We start from the raw sequence: 17,299 nt of genomic DNA, 5'->3' as shown, positions 1-17,299 counted from the left end.
GAGCAAAAAAAAAGTAGGATAATCAATCATAAGCTGAAATGGAAAAAGGAAAAATCTTTCGTGCTTGATGTCAAGGAGGTGCCAGTTGAAAAAGTCAAGCTTATAATTTTTTTTAGCATGTTTATATAATGTGTGACACATTTTGGAATTGGACAAAACCACGGCGGCCCACGTCTGGAGACGGATTTAAGTGTCTCTGGGGAGATGGAAGGTAAACTTCTGTTACCCTGGAGAACTGACCTGTCAGTTTACCTGTTCCCTCCCCCCCTCCCTCCTTCCCTCCTTCCCTTCCTCCCACATCTCCAGAGGCCTCACAGACTCAGATGTTTTACACAGCCTATGAAATGTTTGAAGGACACAGAAAGCGTAAGTCCACATATTGGGCATGGTTTCCTCTCTGCCGGGCTCCCTGGAGGGGACTGGCCTCTCTCTCTCTGTGTCATGCATGCACTCACCTTCCGCAGCATGGAAACACTGGTGGCCTGGTATCGCCCATGTACAATCAACCAAGCAGCTCTGAGAAACACAAACTCTCTGCGTTCACTCTCACACGATGGCCCAGAGCATGTGTTGTAAATCATCTTTAGTTAAATTTAGATCTAAAGATGGATATTTGTTTTCAGTATATGATCAAGTTCCTGTCCTTGTTAGAGTCAGAGCTTATAAGATTGTACATGTGCATTACTGGCTCCCACCTGGCTCTTCGGGTTCATTGGGGTCCATCACTGCAGGAAAAGGTGCATTTTCATTCTTATGGGCAACTCCTTATGAATGTTGAGGCTACTTTCTGTCATTGCAAATATCAGTGCTATGCTGTAAAAATAAGAAAATATGTTTCCAGTTGCACTTCACAGATCTGGTATTGTAGATGACGCACCATTCAGTTACTCAAGAGAACAGATAATAACTGGGATGTTGTGGGAAAATGTCCCTCTAAATTGGACAAAAATACAATAAAACATAAAATATAATACATTTTTATTTTTTACAATTTATTTTGATGATAAAAATCACTATGACAAAACAGAAATTCACTTTAGGTTAATGAGATTACATCATCCAGCTGTTATATTACAGAAGAATCTTTAATTGTCCTTTAACAGACTCTTGCCCACTGATTAAGTCTGGCAGTTATTACATTTTCAGGTGCTGCCTTTATGTTTTGCGTGACAGTGTCTCCACATTCAGACACAAGAGATGTCCCTTCTTCTTTCTCTTCGCACCCTGCTCTTTCCTTTTTTCCCCCTCAGGAAACATGCTGTACTGGGAAATATCTGTCATCTGGGCTTCAAATATCATACTGTGCTTAATACATCCCATCACACCCTCATTACATCATAGCTGAATGTGGGTAGCAGACTGCCGTCCGGTGTAAGAGGCAGAGTTTCAGTGCGTCACACAGATGGAACTGTTCTTGAATAACACAGTAAAAGTGATGTTTATAGGTGGAAGTCAAACTACTTTGCAAATAGAGTTCATACATCAAAAATATATTTTGCATTGTTTATGTTGTTTTCAGCAGTGTAAATTAAATTCCATTCACCTCCATATCTCCATGCTGGGGTGAAGGCAGACAGATACCTCAAAATCTTGACAGATAAAACCAAAAATAACGGCTTGGTTAGATACCACCACAGGTGCTGAGGCATTTTGTTTTTTTTCTCTTATTCTGGGTGAATCAACCCTTTAAGTTTCATCACCTGATGCACTGATTCTACCACAGATCCTTACGAAACCCACGGCAGAGATTCTATAAAACATCCATGTAATCAAATCATTTATCATTCATAGAGGTTTCTTGTTCAGTGTAGAGTTTAGGCTGTCACGTCTGTCTGTCTGTCCCACAGAGAAAAACAAAACCTCTCTCTGCTCGGGAGTATTGGTGTTACTACGGTCAGAGAGTCACAGCTAGACCCAGGCTACTACAGTTTTGGATCTGCTTAGATAGCCTCCTGCTGCTCCCTGCCTAATGAAAGAGGCCTTTCTTTTGCCCTGTCACACTGGGATCATACGGGATTGAAGTCTAGCAGCTAGCCAAACTGGCGCAGACAGCAGTATGCCCTGAGGCCATGCCAAGGCCTGCCTGCCACATCTCATCTGTTTTGTCTGCTCTGAGGATGTAGACTGCCAAGGGTGACGGTGGGGGCACAGGCAGAGGCCATCACAGTCTAGTCAGTTTATTACACACAGCTTATATATAATACCCGAGCAGGTTTCATTCCATTCCACCACTGCACCTATAGTCCAGTCTGCGTTATCACACTTTATCACTCTTGGAAGTCTCTGTTTTGAACTCTGTTTGATTGGTGTGTCTACTTCTGTAGCTGGAGAGGCGGCCCAGCCTGTGGCCACCATCACTCCCTCAGTGCTGAATGTGCTTCAAGGCCAGCGGGCAGAGTTTCGCTGCACAGTGACTGGAAACCCAACCCCTGCCATCGAATGGATTGGTACGACCAGAAATTCGGTCTATTACAAAGTTACACATCTTAACCAGGGTGCGCAAAGATTCCCTCTGCAGCACTGAGTGATCAGCTGTAACTGTCTGATTGTTGCAGGAGGTCCAGGGAACAGAATGAGTCCAAGAGCGGTGATACGAGGCGGCGTACTGACCTTCACAGCAGTGGACAAGGCTGATGAGGGCGAATACACCTGCAAGGCCCTGAACACTCATGGCGAACACACAGCGCGGGTGTCCCTCTTTGTACAAAGTATGCTCTGTGTTTTTGTGTGTGTGGATTTGTGGATAACTAAATCCATTCACACACTTACGTGATGGGGATTTGCCTCCTTTTTGGGGACAGATTGCAAGTCCACAATGTACATTATTAGGTTTTATGGCTAAGACTTGGATTAATGTTAGGGTTGAGTCAAGGTTAGCATAAGTGCTGTGCAGTGGTTGTGGTTTAAGTTCTCAGGAAATGAGTGTAATTCAATCCAGTGTCTGTTCTGAAAAAGAACTAGCTTGAAACAAAAGAGGCATCTCATGTCCGCATTAAATTCTCTCTTTAGTTTATCATCCTCTTGCTTAACAGTGAGACTATGCAAAATCACGTTTGCCTGAGATGAAGATTCAGTGTGTTTTATTCGCTGTCACGCTCAGGGTGTTGTGCTGTAGATGAAATATTTTGCCTCTGAATGATCACAGTGCATTTTTTGGTCAGAATCTAACCCTAGTGGCCTAGGCACCCAGCCCCAAGTCCAAGTCAGTCCCCAAAATGTTGAAGTCCACGAGGGCGACACCTTGAGGTTGTACTGCCGCGCGTCAGGAGCACCCACTCCGAAGCTCACCTGGCTGAAAAATGGAGGACAGATCCCCCCACAGGTGAGACACCTCCTGCTGTCCCGGTACCCGGTAATGGTGACTTAAACGTGGATTGATTAAAACTGTATAAACATTTTGCTGTGCTATATCTCTATCTTGCACCTCAAGGTGTGTCCGGTGCCGATGGTATCTCATCATACTGTGCCAGTTTTTATGACTGTTTCAGCATTTTGACCATTTACCTTTATTTTTCCCTCCCTTCTGTTTGTCTCCTCCCCCTCCCCCCCCCTTTTTTTTTTTTGATCCTACCCTGTTCTGACGTTTGCTCAGGCCATTCCCTCTCACGGTTTCCATCAATTTAAAAGCAACAGTCTCGATGTGTTACAGAGACGTATTGAGGAGCTGCAGGTCTGTCCATCTGTCCGATGTCTGTCTGTCCTGTCTCATAGTTCACATCCATTGTCGTGTACTGACCTCATCTTCACACCTTGTTGACTAAGTGCATGATCAAAAGTGTCCTTGATTCACACCTTGTAAAACCTTGTTGATTCACAACAGCTGCTCACTAAGTCCCTTTAGAGCTGTGCCAGATACATTGAAATCAACTAGCTGGGTCTGGTTGACTTCTTGTTGTACTTGCATGCAGCACTTGTTTTTATGTTGCGTTTTTATTAATGAAGGTGTTCCATAGTCTTTCGTTTTGTTCTGTCCACATCGTACCATCCCTGACTTGTTTGGGCTCTCAGTACCCAGTTGACCCTCATCATTCCACTGAATGTATTAACAGGACTAAGTATACAGTAGGTACTGTAGGTATTTCAGACATATTTTGCTCCGTGCCAGGCGCAGCGCGTTGCCCCCATGCCCCAGGGGGTTTTGTGTTAGTCTGGTTTCTGCATGGCCCTCCTCGGCTCGGCGAGGGCTCCGGGGCCTGTTTAGTTCTGCCTCAGAGAATCACTGCGTTGTGTCAGCCTTTCCCAGGGGGAGCCGGGCTCTGCCGTGCGACCACGCAGAAATTCTGTATGCTCTAGCAAACGGCTTGCTTTGAAAACTCATCAATGGGTTCAGACACACATTGAGCCAAGGCCCGCCTCAGCCACTGCTCGGTTTAGCCTCCCTCACGGTTGAATGGGCCGGAGCTAAGCAGCTTTGTCCGTGGATGCCCCAACACCCCCCGGATACAGTAATCCCTCCCCAGACCCTCCCCTCCCGATTCCCCTCCCCTCTGAGGTGTTTCCAAACTTTATAAAAGCTCATTTTCAGCCTTGTCGGGCTCCTGACTGCCATGTGGAGCAGTGTACAAACAAGTGAAGTTGTTGATTACTCATGAGACAGATGAGAGTTCATGAGAGTTATGAGAGTTCTTAAATAGGATTTAGAGTTTTGGTTTTTATTCATTATTTGCTCTGGAGTACTTGATGGTGGTTATTTTGACTTCCAGGGCGAGTGATTATTCCTGGATTTATCAGAGATTTGTGGTTAAGACCTGCTGTGTAATTCTTATTGAGTTGGACTTCTAGCTCAAATCAATGTGTCACGAACTGTCAGTTCTAACTGTCCTAATTGTTTCCATCATTCCTACAATCATCAATCATTAATTCCTTTAGAATAAAGATAATAGTGTAGCACATGTAATTATGACTGATCATTATATATTAACAAATTATAACCCCACCAATCATCATAGAAATGCTGGCACTGCTTTGTGCAGAGCTTCACGTACAAAGCACCGTGCCATAGAAATCATAAACAAAAATCCATTTACAGAAAGACTGGACTGTAGCAATAACAGCTTTTGGCTTGTCTTTAAGGTCTACACTGTGGTGCTTTTGTGTTGCTATTAGCTAGCAATGTCATAGTGTCAGCAATGTCATATTTGTGTTCTTTCAAGGGACGTGAGACAGGTAAGTGATGTGCTTTGTCTTCAGTATAATTATCTGTGTTAGTTTGAAATGTAATAATTAGTGGTTTATATCGTGGCAGGAAACAGGTGATGTAACTGAGATAGGTTGCTGATCTGCTCCCATGCTGATGTTTCCCCTCCAGGCCCGCATGGACCGCACCGACATCGGCACTCTGCTCATCCCCAACATCAAGATGGCCGACTCGGGCACTTACATGTGTGTTGGCAGCAACAGCGTTGGCTCAAATAGCGCACCAATTAAAGTGACGGTGCTCAAAGGTGAGATGACATGACTGTCCAGCTGATTATGAAACGACTGTTAGTGATTGATTCAGAGGTTGCATTTGATTTTATTGTTTGGTTTGGTTTCACCTTTTTTGTTTTTATTGGGTAATTTCTGCACTGACATGGGAACATCACGTCACGCCATGGTTACATAACATTAGCCAAAAATGTAAAGGAATAATTCATGAGATACATCAGAGTGAGGTAAAATGTGCTGCATATGTTTGTGTTTGTACAGCGGACCATAGCACATCAGTGGTCAGCATCCAGCCGTCTATAGCTGACGTCCAAGAGGGCCAGAGTCTGGAGCTGAACTGTTTTGCCCCCGGAAATCCACCTCCCCAAGTCACCTGGACAAGAGCCAGTGGACGCCTGTCCTCCAACCACCAGGTAATCACACAAATATGCAAATGTATATATAATGTGCATGCATCATTGTGCATCCTTGTACCCCCATTTCTTTAGAACTAATTCTAAGTACATTTTGATGATAATACTTTTGTCTGTATGTGAAAGTAAAATTCTGGACTTCTACTTGTAACAGAGCAGCTTTTACCAGTTAATCCATTATTCATATTCTTTATTATCGACAATATTACCATTATATAGTAATACTTGGCAGTAGTAGCAGCAGCAGTAGTCATAATAGAAATATTATGAGACATAAAAGCTATAATATTCTTAGTGTTGTAAGCGTAACATTTTCTTCCTGCAGGTTCTGGGCAGTCAGCTGCGTATCCTGTCAGCCACCCCAGAAGACTCAGGAGAGTATATCTGTCGAGTGCAGGGCAACTTTGGAAACCCGGGATCTCATGTCCATCAGGCCTCTGTCTCCGTGTCTGTCACTTCATCTTCTTCACGTAAGTTGATCAACACTTTAGGCTTCATACAGACAGATATTTTTTTTTCACGTTGCAACAGAGTGCCACACAATAAATGCAAGAGCCCATTTGGTGTTTTTCCAAGTGTTTAGTCCCACTGCACTCTGCTGTGCTAGAGGTCGGACAATTTATTCTGATTTGACATTCATTTCTTTCTCACTAAGGAAATTAGTCTTGATGGCATCATCAGTCAGAGGCTGGGAGAAGCACATTAAGGGCAGGGCATGATGGCACACATGGCAGGGTGTTGTTCTCAGACTAACACTGCCTCACTTCATGAATGAACTTTCCAGTTGTGCTTTCCAGTGTGACCTCAGATTGAAAGACTTTCCTCACTACTGTCCCATGATCTCATCCTCATTCACTCCTTCTTGGACTTCAGCCGTGTTTGAACTCTTAAACTGCTGCCAATGAGTCCCATAGCCACATTGAATTGGAATTTGTTACTTAAAGTCTCTGTGAATAATAAATCAGCTTAATGAAGTGGGATTGTGCACAGTAATGTTCAAATAGAATCTGTCCAGAGCCCAAACTGCCGGTCTCTGCTGCAGGTCTTCAGAGTCCAATCATCGCCATTGAGCCCCACAGTGCTGCAGTGCGTGTGGGGGAGTCAGCCAGTTTCAGGTGCAGGGTGTACAGCGGAGCCCAGCCTGTCAGACTGGAGTGGAAACTGGCCAGCAACCTACCACTGCCAGGTAATACACACACACACACACACACACACACACACACACACACACACACACACACACACACCACCACCACCACCTCTGAGGAATAAACCTGCTTCATGAGCTCTGATTTTATTAAGTCATTATTTACAAGCAGTTACAGCTGCAGTCCACCCATGGAGCTCTCCTCTGACACTTCATTTAATGACTTATTGAGATTATGAGCTCTTGCATTGACATTTTTGAATTAAGTAAAATGTTGTATGACATTAGTAATGCTTGAGATTGGCATTAGTGACATTAGCAGTGCCAAAGATTTCATGACATGTTGGCTTTTCTTATGGAGACATGTCTTTTCTGTATTCAGTAAAGACAGAAAATGTAAATACGTTGCACCCGGTCACTTTTTCCAGTCTCAGATTTGTACCCTTACTCTTTCAGGTGATATCCAACAATTCATGCCAAAGCAAAGATTACCAGCGTCATCTGAGTTATTTCATAAAACTTAAGAAAGCTTTGTCCAGAGCCACAGAATACATCAGACGACTGTTTTCACAGGTTGAATAGAACCAATGCATGACAAGTAGACTGAACTCCATGTGAAAAATCTGTGTCCTTTTAAGTTCTGAAGTCTCCTGTGGCATCTGCAGCAGATCTAATGTTTCATTTGCTCCTCTGTTCTGCAGATAATGCCAGGGTTAGCCCAGATGGTTCTGTTATTACCATTACCGGTGCTCGCCCTAACAACCATGGTGCCTACCGCTGTGTGGCGAGCAACCCGTTCGGCATCACTCACACCATTGTGTCTTTGATTGTCAAAGGTAAGTTACATACATATCCGACTGCAACATAAGGACTCCTCATGTTCCCATCATCCATGCTCCCCAAACTTCAAAGAGATTGGTTCCCTCTAGTGGCTGTTCAGGGACATAGGCGGACTAGTATTGTGCATCTGTACTTTCAGTGTCTCCTGTGGCCACTGTCACCCCTGTTGGACCTGTGCGGATCAGGGTGGGTGAACCCATTAACCTGGAATGCCAGGCATCAGGAGAGCCACGCCCTTCAGTGTCATGGCACAGGCTGGACAGCAACCGCAAAACCATGCTGAGCAGCCCTGTACCCATGGAGTCCAATGCAGTCATGCAGGTACTCATACATCTGATAACAGCATGTGTAGAACAATAATCAGTCACTCATTTTTTGCTTCTGTGTTGCAATTTAAAAACTCTGCCTCAAAGTCAGTCTCTTTTTTGCCAGTTTTGAAATCCTTATCCGTATTTTGGTGGAGGAATATATACTTTGTCCTCTTGTGCAGATACTGGTGGCACGTCAGGAGGACAGTGGCACGTATGTGTGCACAGCTCGCAACAATGAGGGCTCCACGGAGACCAAGGTAGAGGTCATTGTTGAGGGAGGCGCTCAAGTACCATCAGTGCCCAGGGCCTCTGTTCCTGAGCCGCTGATGATCGTGGTAGAGGGACAGACTGCAACACTGCGCTGTGAGGCCCACGGTAATGACTGCTAAAAATTTTCACTGTAGAATCATCATAACTGTAAATGAAAGCCACAATATTAAAGCAGCTTTAGTGGCTCGTTAAAAAAGGCATTCCTAAATGAACCGAGCCAAGAATCTATGTTTTTCTTCCTGCACTTTTCTTTTCTAGGCTTCCCCTCGCCAACAATCACCTGGTCCAAGCTGCGGTCTCCTCTACCTTGGAGACACAAAGTGGTGAACAACAGCTTGGTGCTGCCCAGCGTGGGCCGGCAAGACTCTGGAGAATACATCTGCAGTGCCACCAACAACATGGGCACCTCTGACGTCACCATCATGCTAGATGTAGAAAGTGAGTGTTGTGGTTCTGGTGTTTGCTGGTATTTTTTTTATTCAGCTTTATTGTTTTTAAATTTATTCTGTCCTGCACTGCATACTCCCTTTGCACATGAATCATAGTCTTAGTATACGCTGAGTTAAAGCTCCTTCTTAACATTTTATATTGCTTTGTATATCTTCCAAGATGTTTTTTATATCTCCCAAGAAAACACACAAACCCAGTGATTTTTTTTCTCCCCTCTTTAGCTCTTCCTTATGCCACGTCTTTACCCAACGATGTGGCTGTGCGGATCGGGGAGGTGATTAGGTTGCAGTGCCTGGCCCATGGCACTCCTCCTTTGACATACACTTGGACCAAGGTGGATGGAAACCTGTCCCCGAGGGCTCAGGTTAGCGGAGGGGATCTTCAGGTCAACCTGGCTAATGCTGAGGATGCTGGGACCTACAAGTGTGTGGTCAGCAACAAAGTGGGCAGCAGTGAAGTGACCGCTAAAGTCACAGTCAGATGTAAGTTTGCTGATAATATAATGATTTGAAAAGGTTTGAGCTTGACACAGTTATGCACCACATATGCACAAAAATTCTTCCTCTCTCCTCCAGGTGTAAAATGGACATTAAAATGGACATGTGAAGAAGTGTCTAACAGTCATATTCCTGTGCCACAACAAGACCTAAATTTCGTCTCTGTTGTTCCCCTCTGTAGCCCCGCTGGCAGTGCGTGTTTCACCCCAGGTTGAGGTAAAGGCCCAGGGCAGTGCTGTGGAGTTTACCTGTTCAGCAGCAGGTGGTGCAGAGACCAAAATTGAGTGGCTGAAGGAAGGAGGTGCCCTGCCACCAAATCACCACATCAAGGATGGTGTGCTCAGGTGACTCATAACACGAAGTGTGGGTTTGACGAAAACAGCTCCGAATGTCTGGATATGTTTGATATTAAAGGACCAAATTGACAATTTTGCATGTTGTGACCTTCAGTCAAATTGTATTTACAGCATATGTGGGCGTAAACAGGAGTAAATAGTTTGTAAGGGAATTTTTCCAAATAAAAACTCAAAATAAAGTCCATTGCTTACGTTGGTTTTAATAAAGGAAAATGTCATCCAGGGCAACAGTGAGACTCACTTATAGGTTTTTAATAGCTGTTGGGCACCAATGGATGTCTATGGAACAGAGGAATAAGATTTATCAGGCTTTGGCCTCACAGGCAGTACTCCTCAGTAACATCAGTTTGCTGTTGGTCTTTTCATGGAAGTTATAGTTATATTACCATTTAAATGGGACAAAACGTTAAAATCTGCTGAGATAACAGCTTGAATGTGTAATATGTGAAGTAAAAACTGATCCATTTCTTGTGTGTGTAATTTAATGTCTCTCTGTAGGATTGAGAACCTTGAGCAGAGCAATGAAGGTGTTTATATCTGCAGAGCAAGCAGTGTGTATGGTCAGGCCCAGGACACTGCCAGGTTAACCATCCAAGGTCTGTAATGTTTACCACAAATATACTAATGTATACTCTGCTTACCGTAATCAAAACCAAATACAACTCGTGGGTTCTTTTCCTGTTTTTGTTAAATTTTTCCTGTTCTTTTCCACAGCCCTGCCAAAGGTGATGATCAATGTTCGTACCTCAGTGCAGACTGTGATGATTGGGAACTCTGTGGAGTTTGAATGCCAGGCCGTTGGTGACCCAGAGCCCACGGTCAAATGGAGTAAAGTTGGCGGGGCTTTGCCAGCTCACATCATGGTGAAGGGCGGCATGCTGAAGATCGAGCAAGTGACAGAGGCCGATGCTGGGCAGTACCGCTGTACCGCCACCAATGATGTAGGCTCAGTACAGTCCCAGGTGGTCCTTAACGTCCAGTGTGAGTAACCCTTAAACATTTGCACACTCACTGATCTTTTATGCAGGTAGTTATGCTATCACCATCCTCATTTAAATCCTTTGCCTCCTTGAACAGCCCTTCCTCAAATTGCTGCACTGCCAGAAACTAAAGAGGTGACAGTTGGCTCTGATGCAGTCTTGCCCTGTGTGGCCTCAGGATATCCTGTACCTGAGATCAAATGGTCCAAGGTAACCAAGATGTGTCTGTAATTTAAAAAAAAAACCTTACATTTTCATGAATGTTTAGCAGTTCTTTTTAATTCTCTATGATGTTTATCGTCTAAATGCTGGCTAACTCATCTGGCTTGAAGAGAGAGGACTTTGTGGACTGATTGCGTCACTGTGTCTGTTTCTTTATCTAGCTGGAAGGAGAGCTTCCTCCTAAGTGTTTCCAGGAAGTCAACGTGCTGACCGTTCCTCGTGTCTCCCATGACGATTCTGGGACGTACGTCTGCACCGCCTCTAACAAGCAGGGCAAAGTGGAAGCCTTCACTACTCTTCTTGTTCATGGTTAGTCTGCACAGTGGAGAGTGCAATGAACAGAACAGATGTTAGTAAATAAATGAGAAGTTTTCAGTAAGAACTGCGTGGTTGTCTGCATCTAACTGTGAGATTGGGTGTTTTTTCAGAGCGAGTGATGCCCTACTTTGCCCAGGAACCTTTGTCCTATCTTACTCTGCCCACCATCAAAAACGCCTACAAAGCCTTCAGCGTTAAGATCAGCTTTAGACCTGATAATGTTGATGGTAAGAAAGCACAACCTTAAATCTTCCTGACAGATTGTACTGTGTATTATGTTATACTTTTTAGTTGTTTAATCTTTCAGTGCTGTAATGTGTTTTTTTTTTTGTCTTTTGTATTACTGTATGCATAATTTCACTGAGTCTTCTGTCCTCTCCCTCTCTGCATCACCTCTTCCTCTCACCCACATGGTGGGAAGGTCTCATATTGTACGCTGGTGAGTCTCAGTGCTTGAGAACCACGGGAGCCCAAGGCTGATGTTAGCAGTGCTGCTTTTTGGCTGCATCAGACGTCCACATAATGCATCCAGCTCAGAGCTGATTTAAGGCCTGTGAAACAGATGCAGTATGGTGCATGGCCTATGTTTTTATTCTGTACAGGCTGTTCACTCAGGATCCTACATTTAGGAATATTACAGTTATTGGATTAATGAAAGCTTGGTTCAAAATCTACTTGTGTTATATCACCTTCTACACTGACTACATAGCAGTGCTCTGTATCACTGCTGTTCTGAGAGTAGTGAGAGGTTACTCAAACCTCATATAAGCCTGTGTGCCTCATGTAAGCATGTAAATATCCAGCATGTGGAGGACGGAAAAAGGAGGACTAATAGTATGAATGTAATTGGTTGCACTTGGCAGCCCAGTGGCAGGGTAGCAGGTTATGACCTGGCTTTGGTTGGCTTTAAACTTGCCTCACCATAGCATGCTGCTTTACCATTCAGCTTTCAAAACTCCATTACAAATAATATCCATCCTAACAAGTCACTTCACCTGAAGATCTTCTTTTTCTTGAGTGAAAAATTCTTCTAGTGGGATCAAATGATTATTTCAGGAACGTTAGAGAAGTCAGTTGCACTATCTTGAGACAAAAAGCTAATTTGTTCCATTATTATCTCAAGGAAATTCATTTTCATCCCTGCAAATACTAGAAGATTCTGCTTATTTAAACTAAAATAAACCTGGTGGATTTAATGACTTATTAAGATGGATATGATTGTAGGGTATACATTTAGGATCGTGATTGTACAATTTCTCACTAGCCCTGTTTTTGTGGTGTAGGAATGATCCTCTACAATGGCCAGAGGAGGACCACAGGAGCCGACTTCATCTCTCTGGGACTTGTGGGCGGTCGCTTGGAGTTCAGGTCAGTTTATACTGATCTTCAAAGTTCCTCCTCTTAAATGACTAAAAGTAAATCCAGCATCATGAAGCTTGCTGATGATCATAATTTTCAAAATCTGTTGTGGTGTCCCAGGTTCGACGTGGGCTCCGGCATGGCCACTATACGTGACCCCAACCCTGTCAAACTGGGAGAGTTTCACACCGTTGAGGTGTATCGCAACCTCACCCAGGGCTACATCATTGTAGATGGAGGGGAGCCCATCAATGGCAGCTCACAGGTACTTATGTCAGTGTGAATATAGCTCCCACTTCCACCCATGTGCATTTGATTAATTCAGTGATTCATACCATACCGTAAATGTTCATTTCCTCTCCTCAGGGCAAGTTCCAGGGCCTGGATCTGAATGAGGAGCTGCATGTGGGTGGTTACCCTAACTACACACTTCTTGCCAAAACTGCTGGCATTAAGACCGGGTTTGTCGGTAAGACATCACTCAGAACAGAAATATACTATGGAGAAAATGTTTGCTGTGTGTGTGTGATTACTTGTCCTCACTGAATATTGGTGCTGTGCAGGCTGCATCCGTCAGCTGGTCATCCAGGGTGAAGAAGTCATCTTCAAAGACCTTGACCGCAGCTCTACTGGTGTCACAAACTGTCCCACCTGCAAAGATCAGCCATGCCAGGTCGGTCACATCCATCCAGTCAATGTATTCGTAGCGACTGGTCTGTGTTTAATTCCATAATATCAAGAAGATTTCTCTCATCTGATTCAGAATGGCGGCATGTGTGAGGACTCAGAGGCCAGCTTGTACAAGTGCAGCTGCCTCAAAGGATTCACCGGTAGCAACTGCCAGCACCACTCGTCCCTGCACTGTCACTCAGGTACATGTGAATCTCCATCTGACCCCACAGACAAATCAAAGCATTAAGAGGGCAGCATTATACTGGTAAATATTTGAAACGGTCTTTGTTTGTGACCTTTTGTGGCCTGAACTCCCACAGAGGCCTGCGGACCAGACGCCACTTGCATCAATCGGCCGAATGGCCTGGGTTATGACTGCCGCTGCCATCTTGGCAAGTTCGGAAACAAGTGTATGGATGGTAAGTGAGGAAATCAAACACCCTCATGCCCCATAAGGTTATTCCAAATATTTTGAGGAAGAGATATGACATTGCCTTAGATATTTTCCAGCTGTTATTGAATATTTTTCAAAATATCCTTCAAAAATTCTAAGTTTTGATGCATTTTCCTCCACTTTGCCTTTACTAGGGGAACTGGTGACCACTCCACTGTTTGATGGGGAGGAGTCATACATAGCCTATCCTCCCCTGACCAACATCCACGATGATCTGCGTGTTGAGATGGAGTTCAAGCCAACAGAGAGAGACGGCCTCATGTTCTTCTGTGGTGGGAAGAAAATGAAGGTGGAGGACTTTGTAGCCATCTCCATGGTGGAGGGACATGTAGAGTTCAGATATGAACTGGGCACAGGTAAAGTGGACTATGACTGTGCAAAAGTTTATTTGCTCTTGAAAAATTCTTTCCCTACATGCAACCTGCAGCGATTTGCTGAATTGACATAATAAAGGTTTTAAAGGTGGTTAGAAGAGTTAATCATATGATCATATTACCACTTACAACTACATCCCTGTTCACACGGTAAATTGTCAGAGAAAGTAAAGTCTCTGTGGACCTGTCTTGATTTTTCAGGCCAAGCAATCCTTCTCAGTCCTGAGCCAGTCTCTCTGGGCCAGTGGCACAGAGTCGTGGCCGAGCGGAACAAGAAGGCCGGCCACCTGAGGGTCGACCAAGGCCAAGTGGAGAGGAAGACATCTCCGGGAAAAGCCCAGGGCCTCAACATCCACACCCCCATGTACCTGGGAGGAGTCCCCAGAATGGAAATCCTGCCTAAGCCAGCCAACGTCAGCGAAATGTTTGAGGGATGTATAGGAGAGGTGAGATCTCTCTGTGTTAAAGAATGAAATAAAACTAAAGTTGTCCTGTAACATTTTCATGTAACCAGTAGCTTAAACTCGTCTGCACTGCCTGCTTAGGTTTCCATCAACAACAAGAAGGTGGATCTGTCCTACAGCTTTACAGACAGCAGATCTATCCGCAAGTGTGTGGACAACAGCCCCTGTGACCGCCGGCCCTGCCTGAATGGAGGTCACTGCATGTCAAGTGCTGAGTATGAGTACCAGTGCCTCTGTAAGGATGGATTTGAAGGTTAGTGCTCTTAGTTTTCTAGACCGTGTAAAAGACTTAACAAGTGTCAGATCTGCTCAGAGGTACTGGGACCACTTATAGCTTCTTTTTGTGGCAGGAAATACTGAATAACTTGTGGGTTCATCAGGACACAAAACATGATAAAAAAAAAAATCTCAATATCAGTTGAAATCAGTGAAAACCACCCTGCCTTTGATGTGAATTTGACCCTTAATCTTTCACCCGTGAGCCATGACTGGTATGTGACCCTGCAGGTGAGCGTTGTGAGGTGGTGAAAGATGTGTGCCAGACCAACCTTCAGTGCCAGAATGGCGGCAGCTGTGTCAACGGTCAGTGTGTGTGTGCACCCGGGCACGCAGGCCTGACCTGTGAAGAAAGTAAGTATTAGCTATCAACATTTCCATGTATACCACAGTCAAACAATAAAACTCAAACCCAGAAACAGCATATGTCATATGTTTTTTGTTTTTTTTTGGATTTCTATATGTTGTTAATTTCTAATAATACAATTTAAGTAGCAGCCAATTAGTCTAAAAGCAAAGCACGTCTTCACATAGAACCTTGCTGCATAAACCTGCATCCTGTAAACAAAAATATTCATTATCGAAGCAGTAAAACTGCACATACAGCCAGGAAACAGTAAGAACCAGTCCCATTTGACTCACATTCTCCGCAGTATGAAGCCCCTCTAACGTCAGACAATTTGCTCCCAGCCCGCTGGGAGGGTTAACCCTAAGTGATTACGTGTGTCTTACCCCTGCACTCTCATGGCTATATCCTGCACACACAGGCCAGGTCTCCAGCTTCCCCGAGGCCCTGTGGAATTTGGAAGCTAAGGAGGCAAATGGTACAGTATCTCAACATTCAGTCTGCCTGACACGACCGTGACTAACAGGGGGGCCCGTATGAGCTCAAAGGGCCTCACGTCCCTTCCAAGGTCAACCCGAACTGTCTATTGTCTAACACATGTTCGCACATAAACACAAAACCAAACCTGCATCTGTACTCAACTGGCAACTGAGGCTCTTATTCCTGTTGGAAAGTTGGGAGAGGGGAATTCTGCATCAGTACTAAAAGGTAGACTGCATTTGTGAGATCAACTGATTTTTCTTTTTTTTTTTTGGACCTATGACACCATTTCAAAAACTGGAAATGACAGAATGTGGAATTCCCCTTGTTTTCCGTTTTCCCTGTCATTATCTCAATGACTGTAAGATGGCTACTCACCACATGAAATCTTTCGTTTCCATCTAATTCAAAACTTCCTGTCTATAAAACAAGAAAACCAACAAAAATACCTGTTTTTTTTCTCTCACTGTTCAAGTCAGAACATTAAATCTGCTCCATGTCCACACATTTGCGCTGTTACTAACAATTTCAAATGTCTGTTGAAAGCACAGTGTGACGGTTGTTTGGGTGAGTTGAGATGTATTTTCAAGCATATCCTAGACTGTATGTGTTTTTCTGTGCATGGAGCCATGGTTGTGTTGAGATCTGTCTCATCTCTGTGGAAGGTCAGAGATGGTGGAGAGTGTAAGGAATGGCAAATAACTAGCTCATGTGTTGGTGGGGACTGTCAAGTGCGTCTGCATTGTGCAGTTTGGTTGCACTTAAGATTTTTGTTGTTTTTGTTTTTGAAATCGTAGAATTTGCTCATGGATTTTGGACACATAATAAAATGTAGGATTATTATCCTTCATATATTTCATATATGTATTTAAAGTGAAACTATGCAGCTTTTGAGAGAAGTAACAACATAATTGTATTCCTATAAATGATGCTATCTAACCAAGCCTGTCTTACCAGGGTTTGTTCCATGCTTTTGCCACTGGAGGGCACCATAACAATGATGATGAAAGTTCACAGCAGCCATGCTATATTTTGAATACTCTTTTGATTTCTATTATACTGTATTTTTTGTGTAGATTCTCCCTACCAATATGCAGCTCATTTCCAGAATGATGGATACATTGCCCTGCCTAAATCCATTTTCCCAAGAAGGTAAGCGTAGTTTGCTTTTCAACATTGTTTTACCTTAAGTTTGTGTATTATTAGGAGTTCATGCATCAAGGCTAACAATGTTATATTGTTTAATTGTTTTTTTTTGTTTGTTTTTTTAGTGCCCATGACTCCCCAGAGACCATTGAACTGGAGATCAACACTAGCTCCTCTGAGGGTCTGATCCTGTGGCAGGGTGTGGTAAGTCCTAGTCCCGCTCATGTCTTCAGACTTAACCATAGGACTGTGCCACAGTTTAATCCAGATCTTAAACCTAATACTCACAGCATTCCCTTCCACCTCTTAATCCTCGCCCAAACTTTGCCCCTGCGCATCAACACTCTTAATCATCACCATTACCTCATCTATAAAGAAGTGACTCTCATTAATGTTTCACTGGCCGTTGAGCTGCATTCATCATCACACTGTCTAATTCACACTCGTGTCTCTGAGGCTGTGACCCTGTTGGGCATGTTGGCTGCGAGCCTGGCTTT

General features: G+C 44.0%; 1 protein-coding gene across 9 annotated transcripts in view; it reads left to right on the top strand.

Moving 5' to 3' along the window:
• Positions 1–17,299, top strand: part of hspg2 (heparan sulfate proteoglycan 2) — an 84,743-nt gene that overhangs the window by 63,781 nt on the left and 3,663 nt on the right. For 4 of the 9 annotated variants that reach the window (XM_041046847.1, XM_041046882.1, XM_041046823.1 and 1 more), the window contains 34 exons: positions 307–366; positions 2,325–2,447; positions 2,556–2,708; positions 3,162–3,322; positions 3,593–3,670; positions 5,309–5,444; positions 5,689–5,840; positions 6,166–6,310; positions 6,883–7,026; positions 7,689–7,823; positions 7,967–8,148; positions 8,318–8,513; positions 8,667–8,846; positions 9,080–9,340; positions 9,537–9,699; positions 10,210–10,307; positions 10,426–10,692; positions 10,789–10,901; positions 11,075–11,222; positions 11,342–11,458; positions 11,653–11,670; positions 12,515–12,599; positions 12,711–12,855; positions 12,957–13,059; positions 13,154–13,263; positions 13,354–13,462; positions 13,583–13,681; positions 13,851–14,072; positions 14,292–14,536; positions 14,636–14,807; positions 15,062–15,184; positions 15,598–15,654; positions 16,733–16,808; positions 16,928–17,006. In XM_041046847.1, coding sequence (XP_040902781.1) covers positions 307–366; positions 2,325–2,447; positions 2,556–2,708; positions 3,162–3,322; positions 3,593–3,670; positions 5,309–5,444; positions 5,689–5,840; positions 6,166–6,310; positions 6,883–7,026; positions 7,689–7,823; positions 7,967–8,148; positions 8,318–8,513; positions 8,667–8,846; positions 9,080–9,340; positions 9,537–9,699; positions 10,210–10,307; positions 10,426–10,692; positions 10,789–10,901; positions 11,075–11,222; positions 11,342–11,458; positions 11,653–11,670; positions 12,515–12,599; positions 12,711–12,855; positions 12,957–13,059; positions 13,154–13,263; positions 13,354–13,462; positions 13,583–13,681; positions 13,851–14,072; positions 14,292–14,536; positions 14,636–14,807; positions 15,062–15,184; positions 15,598–15,654; positions 16,733–16,808; positions 16,928–17,006 — 4,655 coding nt within the window. The remainder of the gene's footprint in view (positions 1–306; positions 367–2,324; positions 2,448–2,555; positions 2,709–3,161; positions 3,323–3,592; positions 3,671–5,308; positions 5,445–5,688; positions 5,841–6,165; positions 6,311–6,882; positions 7,027–7,688; positions 7,824–7,966; positions 8,149–8,317; positions 8,514–8,666; positions 8,847–9,079; positions 9,341–9,536; positions 9,700–10,209; positions 10,308–10,425; positions 10,693–10,788; positions 10,902–11,074; positions 11,223–11,341; positions 11,459–11,652; positions 11,671–12,514; positions 12,600–12,710; positions 12,856–12,956; positions 13,060–13,153; positions 13,264–13,353; positions 13,463–13,582; positions 13,682–13,850; positions 14,073–14,291; positions 14,537–14,635; positions 14,808–15,061; positions 15,185–15,597; positions 15,655–16,732; positions 16,809–16,927; positions 17,007–17,299) is intronic. The other 5 variants (XM_041046891.1, XM_041046831.1, XM_041046857.1 and 2 more) reach the window with 4 other exon arrangements.

Source organism: Toxotes jaculatrix, chromosome 2, assembly GCF_017976425.1.
Source record: "Toxotes jaculatrix isolate fToxJac2 chromosome 2, fToxJac2.pri, whole genome shotgun sequence".
Lineage (NCBI taxonomy): Eukaryota > Metazoa > Chordata > Actinopteri > Toxotidae > Toxotes > Toxotes jaculatrix.
This window is presented reverse-complemented; position numbering and strand designations above follow the sequence as displayed.